At 39.4% G+C, this 18,699-nt stretch overlaps 1 protein-coding gene and 1 long non-coding RNA gene across 2 annotated transcripts; both read left to right on the forward strand.

Annotated features, from left to right (window-relative positions):
- Window positions 1-522: 522 nt before the first annotated feature.
- Window positions 523-8,828, forward strand: LOC308688756 (uncharacterized protein). Its single transcript, XM_081362089.1, has 9 exons — window positions 523-593; window positions 3,236-3,259; window positions 3,403-3,720; window positions 3,979-4,287; window positions 4,416-4,703; window positions 4,954-5,274; window positions 7,174-7,494; window positions 7,572-7,715; window positions 7,832-8,828. The coding sequence occupies exons 1-9, from the start codon at window positions 560-562 to the stop codon at window positions 8,143-8,145; spliced, it is 2,073 nt and encodes a 690-aa protein (XP_081218215.1). The 5' UTR covers window positions 523-559; the 3' UTR covers window positions 8,146-8,828.
- A 2,128-nt stretch (window positions 8,829-10,956) lies between these two features.
- On the forward strand, window positions 10,957-13,084 carry LOC308689150. The gene is made up of 4 exons (XR_014029960.1): window positions 10,957-11,028; window positions 11,508-11,548; window positions 12,028-12,102; window positions 12,193-13,084. It is a non-coding gene; the product is annotated as an uncharacterized lncRNA (long non-coding RNA).
- Window positions 13,085-18,699: the final 5,615 nt, after the last annotated feature.

The raw sequence follows: 18,699 nt of genomic DNA on the forward strand, positions 1-18,699 counted from the left end.
TGAATCCACACTGATAATTCAGCATGATGTGGTCATGGTCACAGAATGCTAAACTTCAACTCCATTCCCAATTACTGTATATCGGAGTATATTTATGGCTTTAAGTTAAACCGTTTCACTTCTGTTGCAGAGATCATTCAAGGGTTTTCATATGTAGTGCCGTTTCCCTTTAAGTTACAGATTTTAAAGAAACATAAACAGGAACACATCGTGTGGGGAATTAGCTTCATTACATTTATATATATTTTACATATACATATATTTTGCCACCATAATTGTGTAGTTAGCATTTTTCTTTAAATAAACATTCTTTTTTTTTTCTTTTTCTTATTTTCATTATTTGTTCATTATTTTCTATTTGTGGTGTGTCTCATTTAGGGGCTCAATCGACAGATGAGTTCCTAACATACACACACACACAGTGATGTTATACACAGTTACACTTAACACAGTGTGTGTTAGGTTCTAGTTTCAGTTCTCAAAGCACCATCAGCTCTTCTCGTGAGCAGGAAGTACCCTCTTATCTTCATAGGCACTTTGAAACAACGCAAGGACTGCAATGCCAAGACCTTGTCTTCTCATTTTGATATTGGGTAAATACAATTTCTAATTTATTACAGATTAAAATGATAATTGTATAGGCTAGTAGGCTACTATGTCACAATGTTTCATCCATAATAAAACAGTCTACTGAAAGATTATGAACTGTAAAAGTCTAGCAATAATAGGTTACATCTTTTATAGTTGCTCCGTCATCTCTCTGAGCTTTTCACTTATTTTTTAACTGATCTGAAACTCGTGGCTAATACCAGAGAGTTACCTTAAACTGAAAACATTGATTATCATTATGTTTGCGTTGACATGATTGATTTTGAAAAGACATTCACCAACAACTTAACTGCTCTATATAACTTTTAAATGCTTCATGAAAATTACCTGTTCAATAAACTAAAATAAAGGGTTACTAACAGAAATATGACATAATTTTTAATGTTTAAATACATGATACGCCTAAATATTTTTCCTGTTACATCCGTGCAACATTTCAGCCGTAGATAAATTAGGCTATAAATGTTTGCTAGATTGTACCTGTCTAGCCATGTATTATGCTGAAATATAATAAAATGTTTGTATTGTAAAAAAACAACATCTATCTCGTATGAGTTGACTCACATTTCATGCTTCAGAACTTCCGTTAAGAGAACATAGTGATCACTGAGCATCGATGCTCCCTGGTTTTCACAGTGCATTATGGGACTTTTCAGGGAGCTTTTTTTAGTGCACTGGTAGGATTTTACGATAGAGACTAATGGGCGACTCCCTGATCCGTGCTGACTACAGAACTAGTGAACTTAGGGGCCGTTTACACAACACCATTAACAAGTAAAAACCAAAAACTTTTTATGCATTTTGGCCGTTCATTTACATGTTGAACGTTGAGTTTTGGGGCCTGAAAAAGCAAACTTTTGAAAACAGGTTTTAAAGTACACTTTTTGAAAACAATAGGTTAGGCTACCATATTGAATCAGTGTAGGCCTAAATAAAAATGTGAATTTGTGAAAACGGTGACATCATGTGCATGTGTATTACATGTTCAGTTTATAGGCATGGAGTTTATAGACTGTTTTTGCTGCTCAATAGAGTTTATTAATGCTTTTCCAGCAAAGTGTAGATTTACTGCACCACTAATGACCAGCGGAGATATAATTATTTACATACGCCTTATTCTAACATTGCCAGTCTCGCCATCCACTGGCCTGGCATTCAGTGTTAGTTTGCTTTGTTGTTGTTGCTGTTTTGTTTTTGGCTATTTTCGTGGATCCATGAATCGTTTTTGTCGTTGTTCAATCGTTACCACGAATTGTCATCTGTATGCTAAACATCAAAAAAGGAAAGGAAAAATATTTCTATTTTTAAGTACATCAATTGTTGTGTAAACGTACCCTTAATGACGAAAAATCAATTAATGCTGCTGAGAGGGTGTTTCTAATACAACAGCTGAGCTGGGAGTGACGGCAAATGTTCTCTCTCTTCTGACTGTTGTTATCAATATATTTTTCACTCTTTTGGAGAGTTGTGGGAATGTTATCGCAGATTTTTTTTCTTTTTAGAGAAATGCAAATTCAAAAATTACGCAGTTACAATTTGCTGTCATCTCCCATTCATCGCTATAGAAGTTTAACCAACTGACGACTTCCGCTTCTGAGAACCCTGGAAATGTGAAATGGGTCCGCTTGTTAAGTCTGACATCACACATTACCTTTTCTGGTGTTTCAATATATTGAGTGCCGTAGGATCATAGAATATATTCATAGATGCATCATCAGAACAGTAAAAACCAGTCCGTAAACACTCGAGGGAAGGTTGACCGTAGCCTATCTGCAAAGTTATACACATGTATGTCTGCAATAGACTTTAGCAGATGATTTCCATAGGATTTAGTTTATCATTAATGTTAGATAAGATGAAGGTGTTTGCTTACACAACATAAAAAAGTTTAAAAACCTGTAATATTGAGTTAATACACATATACTGTAAACACATTCTCACCTGTGAAATGTTATCCCATTTCTTCAGGAATTTAAATATCTGTGGTTTTACAACCAGAGGCTGCGCAATACTTGGAGAAAACTCATTAGTTTTTACTGTGAGATGACTACAGCAAATTAAATTAAATCTTTACAGTTCCAAGATGGTGGACGCATCGACATATCTGGAGCAGTCGAATATGGCATCTACGTATACATATCTATGGCAAGGATGATGTATTTTTGTAGGCCAAATCTTGGCAATTGAGTTTTAGCACTTCCGGTTCCATCGTTCTGAAATCAATAGATTTTTTTGAATATGCCTGAAATAAGGCCTGTGGTTAAAACAATCACAAAATATTTTCACGTTGTACTGTATGACATAAATACATCAGTAATACCCTCTTGTGATTTTTGTCTTTTCTTGGAAAAATCAGTTGCTAACAAGTGGCTAAATGGGACTACATAGGTTGTTTGGGACACTAAGCGTCATCAGACAAGCAGAAAGACGTCATGTCATTAGTTTACTTTCACAGTCTCGTTGTGTTTATAATCATGCTCTTGTAAACTATTTTAATTTGAAATTTCGAAGTTTTTCAAAGACTGAAATTATTGTTGGAAACTTAGTGATGGTGACAGTAAAGTAAATTATCATATCTGTTTGTAAGTACAGTGTTTTTAAATATCACTGTTTTTCATCTCAACAGCCAGTGCTCTAACTTCTAGAACTGGTAAGTAACAAACTGTTAGTCACTCTTTTAAAACTCAGATCTTATTCTAGTTACATTGGATGACTGACGGTTTTTGCTAGTTTGCATGTTTAGCATGTTGTAAGATGTGAATTGATTCATAATATAGTTGTTTTATTTTTTAGGTGGATTTAGTGTCAGGCTTGTGAATGGTAATAATGACTGCTCTGGGAGAGTTGAGATCCTTTATAATGGCCGGTGGGGAACAGTGTGCGATGATTCCTGGGGCATTGAAGATGCTGCTGTGGTGTGCAGACAGTTGGGATGTGGAGGAGCTGTTAGTGCAAACTCCAGCGCTTCTTTTGGCCCGGGAAGTGATCAGATCTGGTTGGATGATGTGAAATGTTCAGGAAGTGAATCATCCCTCACACAGTGCTCACACAATGGCTTTGGAAAACATAACTGCGATCATTCAGAAGATGCAGGTGTCGTCTGCTTACTGGGTAAAAGTATAAATGTTTTACCCAGATTTAAAATGGCATTGTATATTTGCTGTTTTGCTTCGGATGAAACAAGCACCAAAGTGATTAAAAACAACATAAGCTTATAGTGTTTGGCCCCAAATAATAATTGTATAAAAAAATGAGAGAAAGCAAAGAGGCTACGCACGTTTGGTGCTTGGCTCAAAACAATGTGAAACACATACAGTATACAAATACTTACAACATAGTTTTTAATCACATTGTTCTTATATTTTTAAGACATAAGATTGGTCAGTGGGTCTGATTCATGCTGTGGAAGAGTGGAGATGCTGTATAATGGCCAGTGGGGAACCGTGTGTGATGATGACTGGGACATGAATGATGCTGCTGTGGTGTGCAGACAGTTACAGTGTGGCTCAGCCATCAGCGCTCCTCAAAGTGCCGCCTTTGGTCAAGGCCCAGGATCGATCTGGCTGGATGATGTTGGATGTTCAGGAGGTGAAGGACACCTCATACAATGTTCACACAGAGGACTAGGAGTTAACAACTGTAATCATGGGGAAGATGCTGGTGTTGTTTGTTTACGAGGTAAGTCAAATCTTTTGCATCTTAACTTATATTTATGGGAGAAATGAGCAATAGAAATCACATTAAGCTTCATGTATTTCATCACATCTTAACAAGTAATTTTAAATGGATGTATATTTCTTTTGCAGGTGACCTGGAGAAGCCCACTCTTTCCCTGATCTCCACACATGCAGTTGTTTCTCCTGGAGAAAACCTTCAGTTCAGATGCACAACACCTAAATCAAGATGCAATGCTAATGCTGAATTCCACCTCTTCAGAAATGGATCATCTGTGTCCTCTGAGAAAAATGTATCTAGTGCGACTTTCAGCCTTGTTAATGTAGGCGTCTCACATCAGGGTATCTACAGCTGTAATTACTCCTACCAAAACACCACTATAAAGTCGCCTTTGAGTAACACTGTTCAAATCACTGTAGGTGAGTGTTTAATCTTGTCTCATTGCCTATTACTGTATATAAATGCATTAGTTGCATGAAAGTGAATTAATTCTGTATTGATGTCTTTTTCCTTTTTTTAACATTATTCTGCTGATTTGTAAAATGTGTGTGAATTACATTTTGATCTCTCGATTGAATTCAATTATTGAAGCCATTTTTTATTTAAATCCATTTGAATTTAATGCTCGAGGCTCTGTAACCATATAACTGTATTCTTTTTGTTTCCTAGTGCACTTGCAGCAGCCCAGCTTGCCCCGCATTGCTCCTGATAAGCGGTTTGACGTGGGGCCTCAGGGGCCAGTGATCACCTGGGGCCACAGTTTCACTATCATCTGTTCCACTGAATCTCAGCATCCTGGAGGCTCCTTCTACCTGTTAAGGGAATCAAATATGAACAGGAGTCAGTCAGCTGTCAATCTCTCTGCCTCCTTCTCCTTTCCTGAGGCAGATTATTCCCATGAAGGAAACTACAGCTGTGTTTATGAAGTCAGTTTGTCCTCACGCGCCTTCCGTTCGTCTGCCTCTGAATTGCTGGTCATCATTATCAAAGGTATTAATGTGAAAGAGCCTAAAAACAAGCTGGTTTAAAGTTTAAAGGGGTCATATAATGGTACATGCACTTTTACAAGTTGATTGTACTGAAATGTGTGTTGGCAGTGCCTGTACACTACCATCATAAAATGATAATGATAATGATGTTTTCCCCTCTCTCAAATCAAGCCGTTCGACCGTGTGACGTCACACGGTCAGACACCCCTCCCACAATTGTTGATTGACAGCAGCGTTTCAACACAGACCCGCCCTCGCTCGTGAGCGAGCTGTCAATCATAGTCCGCGCATCATTGTTGATACGCTGGAGCACTGTCTATGAGCAGTTGTGTTGTTCTGTTCTTGGGTGTAATAACGAACACAGCAGTCATTTTGATGTTCCTAAATCCGAACCGCCGAAGACGCAGTGGCTGAGTTCGTTTTCGCAGGGAATATTCCCCACGATCAACGTCAATGCTCTCATGTTTGCGCGAATCATTTCACCAGACTGCTTTATAAACGAGAGCATTGAAAAAGGTATTAGCTCCTGTATTAGTATGTGTTGTTAATGTGCCTAATGATGACTGTCATAGTCTCATAGACTGGTTATTTTTTAAACAGATCAGTAAAATGTTAGTGCTTCAGCCCTGACAGTTCTGCATAGATAGCGTTAAGCATTACTGCATTAACAGTTACCCTAACACTACACATCAATCTGTCAATGAACTAACCTATACGTCAGTAAACACATGGCGTTCATATCTCACTACTCTACCCTGCCAGTACACACAAAGATAGATCAAAGTGACATTACGTTAACCAACCATTCAGAAACGTCCTGTTTTTCGACTCCGGTTCAAATTGATACGGTAGCACAGTGTCCTCAGAGTCTCCTGCTGCCATTCTTCAAAGTATACCCTCAACTGTTGTCAAGGCAACACTCATAGACAGTAAAAGAAATGGACACCGCGACCCCATTGGATTCAACGGAGACAAAGTGAAGCAATTAGAAACTCTTACTTCCTGGGGGTCGAGCGTACTGCGCAGACTCAAACTGAGCTTGACTACGTAGATGTGACGTGAGCAAACCATCTGTCTTCTAGTAGCTGTGCATAGAGAAATCTGAATCATTCCCTTCCGAAACTTGCAGAGACGGAGAGTGTGAGTAGGAGCTGTCCATGAGATAGGAGCAGGAGAAACTTTTAGTAGGTGTTCTGATTAATTACTTTGTCATTTTGCCTCCACGTCCTCCCGATTGCCCGCGAGCTTCTCCTCCTGTCCATACAGTAATTTCCTACTGCGCGACAGAGAGTCGCGTGGCTGTGACGCAATCGTTAGCCTATTTTTACAAAAACTGCTTCTACGGGGCCGTAACGTAAGCTACAAGGTAATGAAGCCTTTTATACATTTTCGTGTTTCTTTAGAAATAAATAATGGACAAACGGAGTCTTTAAACGCCTCAGATGTGGAGTTATTCGCTGTCAAAGTGACGCCAAAATGAATGGGAGTCAATGGGATGCTAACAGCAGGTGGGGGTCCGCTAGCCAATGGCGGCGCCCGGGGGTACCTTGAAAATAATAGAAATCCATGCCCCCCTGGCAACACTCCATGTGTGTTGTTGTGGCAAAACGCCTCACAGAACAGAGGGGCGGGGTGAGCAAAGCTCATTATCATTTAAAGACACATGCACTTAAACGGCGTGCTGAAAACAGAGCTGTTTTTGACCAGGTAAAATGAGTGTTTTCTTACAATACTAATGAGAATTTTTAATTAAAGTATATTACAAACTTTTAATTTAGGCCCTAAAGAATCATATTAGCTTGTACAAAAATGGCATTATATTACTCCTTTAACTCAAAACTGTGTGTCTGTCTCAGTCTCCCTCTGTAACTATATAAATATATTATTTTTTGTTTCCTAGTGCACTTGCAGCAGCCCAGCTTGCCCCGCATTGCTCCTGATGGGCGGTTTGACGTGGGGCCTCAGGGGCCAGTGATCACCTGGGGCCACAGTTTCACTATCATCTGTTCCACTGAATCTCAGCATCCTGGAGGCTCCTTCTACCTGTTTAGGGAATCAGATATGACCAGGAGTCAGTCAGCTGTCAATCTCTCTGCCTCCTTCTCCTTTCCTGAGGCAGATTATTCCCATGAAGGAAACTACAGCTGTGTTTATGAAGTCAGTTTGTCCTCACGCACCTTCCGTTCGTCTGCCTCTGAACTTCTGGTCATCACTATCAAAGGTATTAATGTGTAAGAGCCTAAAAACAGTCTGGACTGCTGGTACTGAAAGTTTAACTCTAAACCGTGTCTGTCTCAGCCTCCCTGCTTCCTGTCATTGGTGCTGCGGTGTCAGCTGTGCTGCTCTTACTGTGCTGTTCTGTCCTCGCAATCATCCTCCTGGTCAAGAGAAGACAAAAGCAAAGGAAAAAGGAAACTCATTTTAAGTGCTCTTTTAAAAAAGGTAGCGTAGCATTTCATAAAAACTATTAGATGTCTTTATTTATTATTTCCATCGACACTGTCTTTATTAGCAATTCCTTTAATAATTATGTCCCTTCATCTCTGCAATGTCTCTAGGTCCAGCTAATACGTATGCAGGTGGATCCCATGACAACAAAAATGAAGATGATGATGATGAGGCTGATTATGAAAATGTACAACTTGATGAAAACATGGATCATGATGATTCTGATCAAGACTATATTAATATAGACACTTATCATTCTGAAGAGGACCATGTCAATGTGGACACGGATGACTCTGAAGAAGACTATGTCAATGTGGACACGGATGACTCTGAAGAAGACTATGTCAACATGAATATAACAGAGAATAAAAGTGTGGTAGACAAATCTGATGATAACATTTATGAAAGCTGTTGTGATGAATAATGAGTAAACCCAAAAATACTATTATTAATGAGGCTCCAAAGAGATTATTTTAATAAAAAAGAGCTTTAGAATGCGATGAACCGAGTGACAACAGATGACTACAATCTTGCAAAGCTTTTGTGCTAAATATGAGTGATGCTAATAGAGTGCATTTATTTTAGGCCTGCTGCACATGATCCAACTTATATATTTTGTTTATTGTATCCAGTAAGGCAAGTGATATCCAAGTGATATCAAACTGTCTCTTGATCACATCTAGTAACAGGTGAAAGGGAGCTTAATGAATAAGGATTGTTTTGAAATTAAAATATTAGCAAAAACTTGCTTACCCTTTTAATTGTAAGCTTAAAATAAGTTTAACATTTACAATTAGAAGATGTAAGGAGTACTGTATTGTGGGTATAGGCAAACAATTTTATGGCATATATCGGTCAAATATTGGAAAAATAAACTCAACAGGGTGTCGTTTAATACTACTAGTAGTAGGAATATTAAGTGCTCTTCAAGTCTTCAGTTTTCAACCTGTACTCAAAACCCCCCAGTGGGTCTAGGAGGTACTGCAGGAGGAGTGTAAATAATGATTTAAAATGATTGTACAGGTTAAAAGTTTAATGTTGAAATATAAAGATCATGATATGGCTACTGTTAAAAAAAAGTGAATAAAACTGCCTTTTTAAAATCTTATTGTGTGTCGTGAATGTAAGGCCTAGTTTAGGTTGTGAGCCTACACTTGTCAAGTCAAGTCACATTTATTTATTTAGCGCTTTTTACAATACAGATTGTTTCAAACTAAAGAAACAATTTAGATTATGGACATATTTTTGAAACTGATGGAAAGTAAAAGTGGATAACTAATTTGTGGAAAACTTAATAATAGCATAAAACATAAAACATATTTTAAAATAATAATAATAAAATCCAGTTCCATTCGTCTCATGGACACGCCCAAACACAGGAATAATGAAATTCATGCATGAACCGACCAGTAAAAATATTTCTCAGAAACGTCTAGGTTACTAATGTAACCCCGTTCCCCGGAGGGAATGGGGATGTTTTGTCAGTGACTGACGAATTGGGATCGTGCCTGAGAGCCCAATCACCTTCAAGTGGTCCAGAACAAGCCAATGGACATTGGTGAGTGAGATTTGCATCCCGAACCACTCCCCTTGCCACGGCTATAAGGAGGCGTGTAGGACTCACTCAAGCCAGTGCTTGGTCACTTAGTGGTGAACACTGGGATTGTGGCGACGGGATGTAACGTCTCCATTCCCTCCTTCAGGTAATGGGGGTTACTTTAGTAACCTAGATGTTCCCTATCAGTCAGTCACGTTCAACGTTACGTCAGTGACTGATGAATTGGGATCCCTAAGAAAAACACCACAATGGCTGCGCCTTCCAGTGCCTCATGTACAGCCAGGTTCAGCCAGAGATGGTGCTCCTGGACCACAAGTGTGGACATCGTTTGCCCAAGTGACAACACAGTGATTTTTGATGCCCAGAGGGTGAGGTCCGTTGCTGGCCCGCGGCCATGCATCAACCCTGGGTCAGAATTACCCTTGTGCAGATCTTTGAGTGACTTGACCTGGACTTGCAGGAGGGCCATGCAGGGCGGATGCAGCCTGTCCAGTGATTAGCCAAATTAGCTCTCCGCTGAGCAGAGGAACTAGATTAGGGGATAGCAGAGGGGACCCCACCTCTTTTAAGGCACTGGAGTCTTGCATCAATGGTCATCTTCCTGCAGTGGTTTCATGACTCATCCACGAATGCTGTCTCAGCGTGCTCACCGCCCGGACACGTGAGACAGTGATCATGACTGTCATCCGGGGCCAGGTAACGACCGCATCCAGAAACACATGGGTGGAATGGCATCTTGAAAAAGATGCAACGTCACACCCACACTGTAAAAACTAAAGGAGCCTCAAGTATCCTGTTGGATCCTCAAGGAACTTCAAAATGTAATTTTGGTGCCTCAAAGCTCTTTTTCCTATAGTAGGGTTACTGGAGGAGCATTGACAATCTTTGAGGTTCTTGCTGGAACTTACGGGATCCTTTAAGCACTTTGTATTTACTTCAGAGGTTCTGGAGTCACCTTTTCATTACCATGAGACCTCGAAGTGCTTTGGGGGAAAATAGAGGAACTTAAATGCGATAAAAGGGTTATTGGAAGATCTTTTAACATTTAAGTGGTTCCTGGAAGATCTCTAATGTTAAAGCCAGCATCTGGAGGAACCCAATGGTTCAGTGAGGCCAGAATTAGATTATTATTCTATTATTATAATTATTATCCTATTATTATTATTATTATTATTATTATTATAGGCTACTTAAGTTTGATTCAGTATACATACCCAGGTGAAAAAGACGTACTATTAAATGTATTAAAAATGTACTTCAGTGTGTTTTTAGTAGACCTACAATACAAATATACTTTAATGCATTTTTATTATTATTATTATAGGCAAGTTTGATTCAGTATACATACCCAGGTGAAAAAGATGTACTATTAAATGTATTAAAAATGTACTTCAGTGTGTTTTTAGTAGACCTACAATACAAATATACTTTAATGCATTTTTGATACATTTAACAGTAACCTAGTCTTTTTCACTTGGGTAGCTTACATATATTTAGTATAGGCCTATTTTATTAAGTAATTTAAACCTTAAACAACAACACTAAATAATAATAATATTATATGAAGAAGAAGAAGCAGGAGGAGAAAGGTGTTATTCTGTCACGAAACTGCTGCTATTCCTCTGCTGTCGTCGCTTCAGTGATGCTCGAGTCGCGCGCAACAAAGCTCAGCTGATCGACGTCATCGGTTTGAAAGTAACGGCTCCTCTCATCAAAGCTTCCGCCGTTTATTCGGCTCTCCATTACAAGGTTTGTAAACTCGCCAAATAAATATAAATACAGAGTCTACTCACTATATATTTAAACACACATATAAATAAACTAAATTTATTATACATTACTACGTTTTTACAGTGTTTACCACTCGTTTATTGCACAGTATATCTGGTATGAAGGTTTTAGCCGCGATGCTAACTACGTTGATCTTATGAACAAATGGAAATGATTGACTTATTGTCTTAGATTGATTTAGTCATTCAATTCAACATATTTTGTACAACTGTGTCTTCAAATTGCTGATATAGCCTAACTAATTTAGAAAATTCTCTGATTCTTGGCGTTTGTTATGAATAACAAAAACAGGTTATAGTTTGCTCTGTTTTTGTTTAGCCTAACTTAACTTTACTTACTACAGGTGCCCTCATTCTCTCAAATACCATTTTAAAGCCATTTACTGGTCAATAAATATTATGTTGTGAATAATCAGCTTTGTTCTTTTGTTTCCCCAGAACAAATAATCTGAACATTTCAGTGGCAACATTGAATTACAGTAAGTTACCTGCACCACATGCAGTACTTTATTACTATGAACTTTCTCTGTGTGAAATTGTATTGTTTGACTGTGTATTTGTGTTTTTTAAATCAGTTATTCTCTGAAAATCTTTTCTCATGATCTCAAATCTCATTCATGTAAAATATCCCAGGTTTGGTTCACAAATAATGCTATGCATTTTTTCTTATATCTTTATCATTTGCATTTGAATATAAGACATTTTAACTCTGAATTATAACTTCAAGTTTAGTCTTTCGACAAAAAAAAAAAGGAAAAAGCTATTAGGCTTCAGAAGACTTACAACACAACCCATAACACATTTGAACTCATTGATTATTTTTAGTATCTTTTCTGGGACATTTTTGGAGCTTAACCATTTTTACATAAATTGTTGCATTGAATTGAACTAGACAAGAGTACATAAAATGGTTTCATGAATGATTTACACATTTGTTTTCTGCTTGTGTTTCATGCAGTGTAAGCGACCGGTGACTGGGGTTGCATTATGACTGAGATCTGCTTTTGGGGTCCACAGACAGAAAGTCAAACAGGTTTGGAACGTCACAAGGCTGAGGAAATTATTTAAGTTTCACAACTATCACTTTAATAACATTACTAACAGTAAATTTTGTACTTTGCAGGGATCTCGGTAAGCTGAAATACAAGTTTGAACAAGAATAAAAATCCTCCTGTAGACCTGAAAATCATTGAAGTGCCTGGACCATCCACCAGAAAAGAGGAAAAACAAACGGAAAACGATGCTGTACCTTTTCACTTTTCTAACTCATTAAGTACCTCACACCAACTTGGTCCCATAGTGACATTTTTGACCACAAACGAAATTGCTGATCGTGAATTCATATTGAAATGACTGAATTCACCAGTGAACATTCACAGAACAACAGATCATTTTACTGCACCTTAATACTGTTTCCAGGTCGAAGCCTCTACTTCCTCTATCTTGTTTCATGAGAATACTCAACAACCATTTATGAACACTGTTGATTCAAGTCACACATTTAAGCTTTTCAAAAGCCACAGTGTACATTACAGTCTCCAGTCTAACGGCATCCCAGACTTAAACATTTTATGATTCAAAATAGCTGAATAACTAACCATCAGAGATTTCAGTATAGAGATTAAGGTTACAGCACAATCAGTGTATATTAGCACTGTTGTTTGTTTTTGGCATCTGATAGAGCTTTTGGACTTGGTAACAGTGATGTCAGACTAACCATCGTACTGAAACACAAATGTTTTAAAGTTAAGTATGATGGACATTTTTTAATTAGTTCAAATGTAATTTTTTTACATTGATTTATTTCATGGAACATATGTGTTTCCATGCATTTTGTTGAGATGTCTTTTCTTGTTTATCTATTGTATATACATGGTTGATTATGTTGCTTATGTATTATACTATTTTTTTGTGTATTCATTGATATTAAGCTATAGTTAGCTTTTTTCCCCATGTGCATGGAAGTGTATGTATAAAAATGAATATCAAATATGTAATAAACAATTCTTATTTTGTATTTGGTTCAATTTGTTTATTATAATAGAAGTCAAAGGTAACCATAGTAACAACATGAAATTAAATATAAAAAAAAATGAAATTTGGTTCCTGGAGGCACCCAAAGTGGTTCCACACAGAGCCTAATATAAGAGTTCCTCAGGAAACCTGTGTGGTTCCTCAGAGAACCGCCCCTTTTTAAAGGGTGCCTAGAGGATCTACAGACGGTTCCGCCGGTGTGGCAAAGTGAAGAACCCCAAAAGGTTCCTCCAGGCACCTTTTATTTTTACAGTGCATGTTTACTTTTTCAGGGAAAAAAGCTATTTTGTGCCGAAGTGCACTGGGAAAGGGTCTCCTGCTCGGTGTGAAAAATGCTCTCTCAGAGGAATCTACAGCATGCAGAGTTCTCCAGGAAGGAGACCACCGCTGACACACCGCCACACTACCATGTGCAGAACTTCTTCCTGGTTCTCTATACCACCACGAAAGATGAAAGCAGAGCAGAAACTTCTCCAGAAACACTTGACTACAAAGCTTAATTAGTGAATCCTGCATGATTCATTATATACCCGTGGCACCGGGAGTGGTTCGTAATGCAAATCTCACATGCCAATGTCCATTGGCATGTTCTGTACCACTCGAAAGTGATTGGGCTCTCAGGCGCAATCCCAATTCATCAGTAACTGACGTAATGTCGAACATGACTGACTGATAGGGAACTGAATTTACACCTGTTAACAACTGTTCAGTGTGTGATGTTGTAAAAATATCTCAGAAATTCATTACTCAGAAAGTCGCGTCATAATCGACAAAACTGGTAAGAATTTATTTGATAATAAGAAAAAGTGAATGATGTTCATGAGAGACCACAGGTTTCATTTCCTTATTTCAGCACATTAAGTAGGTGGTGTTTTTCTAAACATGAAAAACACTGTATTCGTGATTATACACTTGAATATGGTTTACAAAATGATTTGGGCTACTCCTTCTGATTATTTAAATTTAAAATGACCACGCCCGTTCTTACGTTCAAAAGTGAGTGGAAAGAGAAGAAAAATCAAATAATATCATTGGGTCTAGTCTTTGCATCTGTTTGTTTTAGGTTTAATCAGGAGAAGAATTGGCTAGGTGGTGCTATCACAAAAAATAGGCTCATAGAAATGAGGTCTTACTACTAGAACTGCGGTCCTGAAACTGCATCCTCTGGTATTGCAGGAATGTAGTATTGTAATAAACACGTAAGTATTTGACTGCAATTCCAGAACTGTCAACATACTGACTATCTAGTGCTGTGAATGTTTATATCGTTGTCAATTAATTGGACGTGAAATAGAATTTTGGCTTTAATAAGATTTTCCCAATAAATGGGCAAGAATAAACCTGGTATTCTCCATCATTCCTGTTCCTTCCGACAACAAGCACTTGAATGAGACGAGCTCCATCAACACTCGTAATCACAACTTCAGAAGTGGGAAGTAGGAAATTTCCAATAGCACGTGAATGCAGCATGACCAATGGTTTCCACTTTTGATGTAAGTTCTAGCGAGAAATTAGTATTGTAGTAATTAAATATTTGATTAGTTATCACCAAAGCTCTCTCTATTTTGTTGTAGATCATTAAACTATTATGCTGCCTCAGAAGCCTGTCTGAAATCTGTTTTGTGAGGTGTGAGGCATAATGTCAATAACACTACTATAAATGACTTACAGTTTCTTTATAGTTATTGAGGTAAACATGCCTAAAGTACCAAAAAAGGTATCGTTCACTGTTAAAAATTTGCTGTAGTTTTGCAGCTGTTTGCCAGTAACTTACTGTAGATTTAAATTTATGTTATTTACTGGCAACAGTTTGTTCAAAGTTAAATGAACATTAAACATTAACAAGTCTTTGTCTTTAAAGAATAAAATTATAAAATAACAATCTAATGCAAAGCATTCTGGGAACCAGAAATCTTCATCATCCTTTTTCTGTTTTTTTCCTTCAGATTTTGGTTCCCAGAATGCTTTGCATGAGGATGTTATTTTAGTTTTATTCTGTAAAGATAAAGACTTGTTAATGTTTAATGTTCATTTAATTTTGAACAAATTGTTGCCAGTAAATAACATAATTTTAAATCTACAGTAAGTTACTGGCAAGTAGCTGCCAGTAATACTGTAATTTCTACAGATTTTTCTAACAGTGTTGGGTATCGGTACCAGTTAAAATGTGAACAGTACAGTAGGATTGAAAATAATCCAAGATATTTGAAAATGAACAAAGACATTTACTGTTTTCAACTCCCTCTTTCTTACCCCAAGGACCCTTTGGAATTCCTAAAGACAAAGAGGTGTTGATAGTGCTCAAGGCCTGTAGGCCAAGATATGTGGACATTGGGTTTCTTCTAATTGTCACACCTTTAGTACGGTGGGGGGAGTTGTAATTATCTGATTGGTCAGTTTGAAAGTTTCACATATGGGTTTCGGTCACATGGTCAAGGAAGGGATAAAAGAAGATTGTAACGGTCTCTTTTTATTCTCTGGCTCTTCTTTGTGCTGGCTCTTTCTTTGCCTTTTTACTTTCTCTCTTATTCTCTACACTCTCTCTCTCCCTCTCTTTTTATCTATTAGGTAACATTTTACATATATGCTGGGTACAATTGATGGTATAAGTTTTTATCATCTCATTCAACTATTTTCAGTGTAACCATAACTTCAACTTCTTCAACTTCAACTTTTATTTATTTATATATAGGGTTGGGTATTGGTTGGGTTTTATCCGATACCAGTACCTACTCTGTATTTTTCAAACGGTCCCGGTGCTTAAACGGTTCTTGAAACGGTACTTAAGAAAACTAAACCGCACACACTTTATCAAAAAAATAATACCTGTGTGTGTGTGTGTGTGTGTGTGTGTGTGTGTGTGTGTGTGTGTGTGTGTGTGTGTGTGTGTGTGTGTGTGTGTGTGTGTGTGTGTGTGTGTGTGTGTGTGTGTGTGTGTGTGTGTGTGTGTGTGTGTGTGTGTGTGTGTGTGTGTGTGTGTGTGTGATTTTCTGAAAAAGATTTTCTGATTTCTGATTAAACGAAAAATTGTGCCGTTTAAAAGGCTACTGATGTAGCCGAAAACACTTGAGTTAAGATCAAAATTTTGTCTTCTCATATTATGACTTTTACAAAACAGAGACACTGAGCAGAAATATTTAACACACACAGTATAGCCTCATATAAATATACTTGATATTGATATACTTCATACTTGATATGCAAGATTTGCAGTTGGCATTAAAACACTAGACTTACCCGAAGAGGAACACTGGCAGCTGAACTTGAACTTTAGTCAAGCGTGTCAGAGGTTTTGGGTTCTAATCCGCATTCGTAGTTTTTTTTTTTTTTTTCAAAACCGATTATGCTCATCAGTGGTTGTATATCAAGCAGGGACACTTTGTGTCCATTATATTTTGTGATTTCACCAGAATGAATAGATATGAGGCGCCGTCTAGGGCTTAAAGGGATACTCCATTTTAAAATGAAAATTCTGTCATCATATACTCACCCTCATGTTGTTTCAAACCTGTATGAAGTCAATGAGACCAGAAACTGTCTGGTTACTGATATTCTTCTAAATATCTTCCTTTCTGTTCAGCAGAATAAAGAAATTCATAAAGAATTGAAACAACATGAGGGTGAGTATATGATGACAGAATTTTCATTTTAAAGTGGAGTAGGCTATCCCTTTAAATCAAACTTCATTCACGCACATATGAAACCCTTGCATGCACATATACTAAGTAGTCACCCATACATGTATACTGCTGAATGCTCAAACTAATACATATGAAATGCACAACGTCACATCTAAAGTCGCTCACGCACACACACGCAAACTCTACACACACGAGACGCACGGAACTCTCAGACACGAGCACACACACACACACACACACAAAAACTCTCCGCGCACATACTCATCTGAGACGCGAGCACACACACACACAAACTCTACGCGCACATAATCATATAGACGGCGCCTCATAAACAGATCGATCTCCGCAACGTATTGAAGCGCGCGTCCGAGTGAAGACAGTGCGGTGTGCGCGAGCCACAAGAGAAAACGTCTCGGGTTACGACTGTAACCCTTGTTCCCCGAGAAGGGAACGAGACACTGCGTCGTCGTCGTGACGACACTATGGGAACGCCCTCAGCGTTACGCATCTGAAGCATGAATGAAATCTGTCCAATCCTGATTGGTGCTGCGTCATAACGTAGTAGATGACGGCATACCCGGAAGATACAAAGGGACGCCGGCTCAAACACACGTTAGCTACTTTGCGATGAAGCAAGCGCTCTGAACGTGATAGGTGTGGCGGCGAGAGATGCAGTGTCTCGTTCCCTTCTCGGGGAACAAGGGTTACAGTCGTAACCCGAGACGTTCCACTTCGAGGGAACTCGCACTGCGTCGTCGTCGTGACGACACTATGGGAACGCAATGCCCACTATGCCACACCGTAAGCACGCCACCCTAGTGTGAAGCTGGGAGACCAGGCACACTTAGAACGCGATCACTCTGGCGCCAGGCGTCACAGGGAGTTGCAGACTATAAAATCTTATGAAGATGTGCGGAGTGGCCCACCCAGCCGCTTCGCAAATATCTTGAAGCGAGGCTCCAGAAAGGAGGGCTACCGAGGAGGCCATGCTCCTGGTAGAATGAGCCCTCACAGCCATAGGTGAAGGCAGATTGCGCACCTGATAAGCCGTGGCTATAGCCTGAACAAACCAATTACTGATTGTCTGCTTGGATGCAGGCAGCCCTTTCTTGGGTGAACCAAAGCACACCAACAACTGGTCTGACTTCCTCCACTGAGAGGACCTCTCAAGGTACACTCTCAGGGCTCTGACTGGGCAGAGCAGGTGAAGTCTCCCCTCTTCCGCCGTCACGTGAGGTTGAGGATGGAATGCCTGAATAGCCCGGTCTAGGGTGTAAGATGGCCTTAACTCCGCCAGGGGCAAACTCCAGGCAAGTCGGCATTATAGCCAAGGCCTGGAGATCCCCCACGCTCCTCAGAGAGGTGATAGCAAGGAGAAAGGCCACCTTATGGGTCAGGTTCTTTGCCTCAGCCGACTCCAGTGGCTCGAAGGGGGCCTCAGCCAACCCTTCAAGTACCACCGCCAGGTCCCAGGTTGGAACTCTGGAGCGAGCCGCAGGCCTCATCCTCCGAGCCCCACGGAGGAAACGTACAACCAGATGGTGCTTCCCCAAAGGCCTCTCACCTACAGGCGAGTGGAAAGCCGCAATGGCAGCCACATACACCTTAAGTGTGGTTGGGGTTAGACCGGCGGAGAAACGATCTTGGAGGAACTCCAGCACTGAAGCCACTGGGCAGTTAACTGGGTCCACCTCACGCTCTCTACACCAAGTAGAAAACACATTCCACTTCAGGCTGTACAGTCTCCTGGTAGAGGGAGCCCTGGAGCTGAGTAAGGTCTCGACAACATCTGCTGACAGGCCAGCCTCTGGGTACCGAGCCCCCTCAGGGGCCAGACCCAAAGGTTCCACAGCTCTGGCCGGGGGTGAAATATTGTGCCCCCTGCCTGAGACAGCAGATCCCTTCTCAAAGGGACCTGCCACGGGAGGCCGTCTAGCAGAGCTATAATGTCCGAG

Source organism: Scardinius erythrophthalmus (genome assembly GCF_964197995.2).
Source record: "Scardinius erythrophthalmus genome assembly, chromosome: 1".
Taxonomy (NCBI): Eukaryota; Metazoa; Chordata; class Actinopteri; order Cypriniformes; family Leuciscidae; genus Scardinius; species Scardinius erythrophthalmus.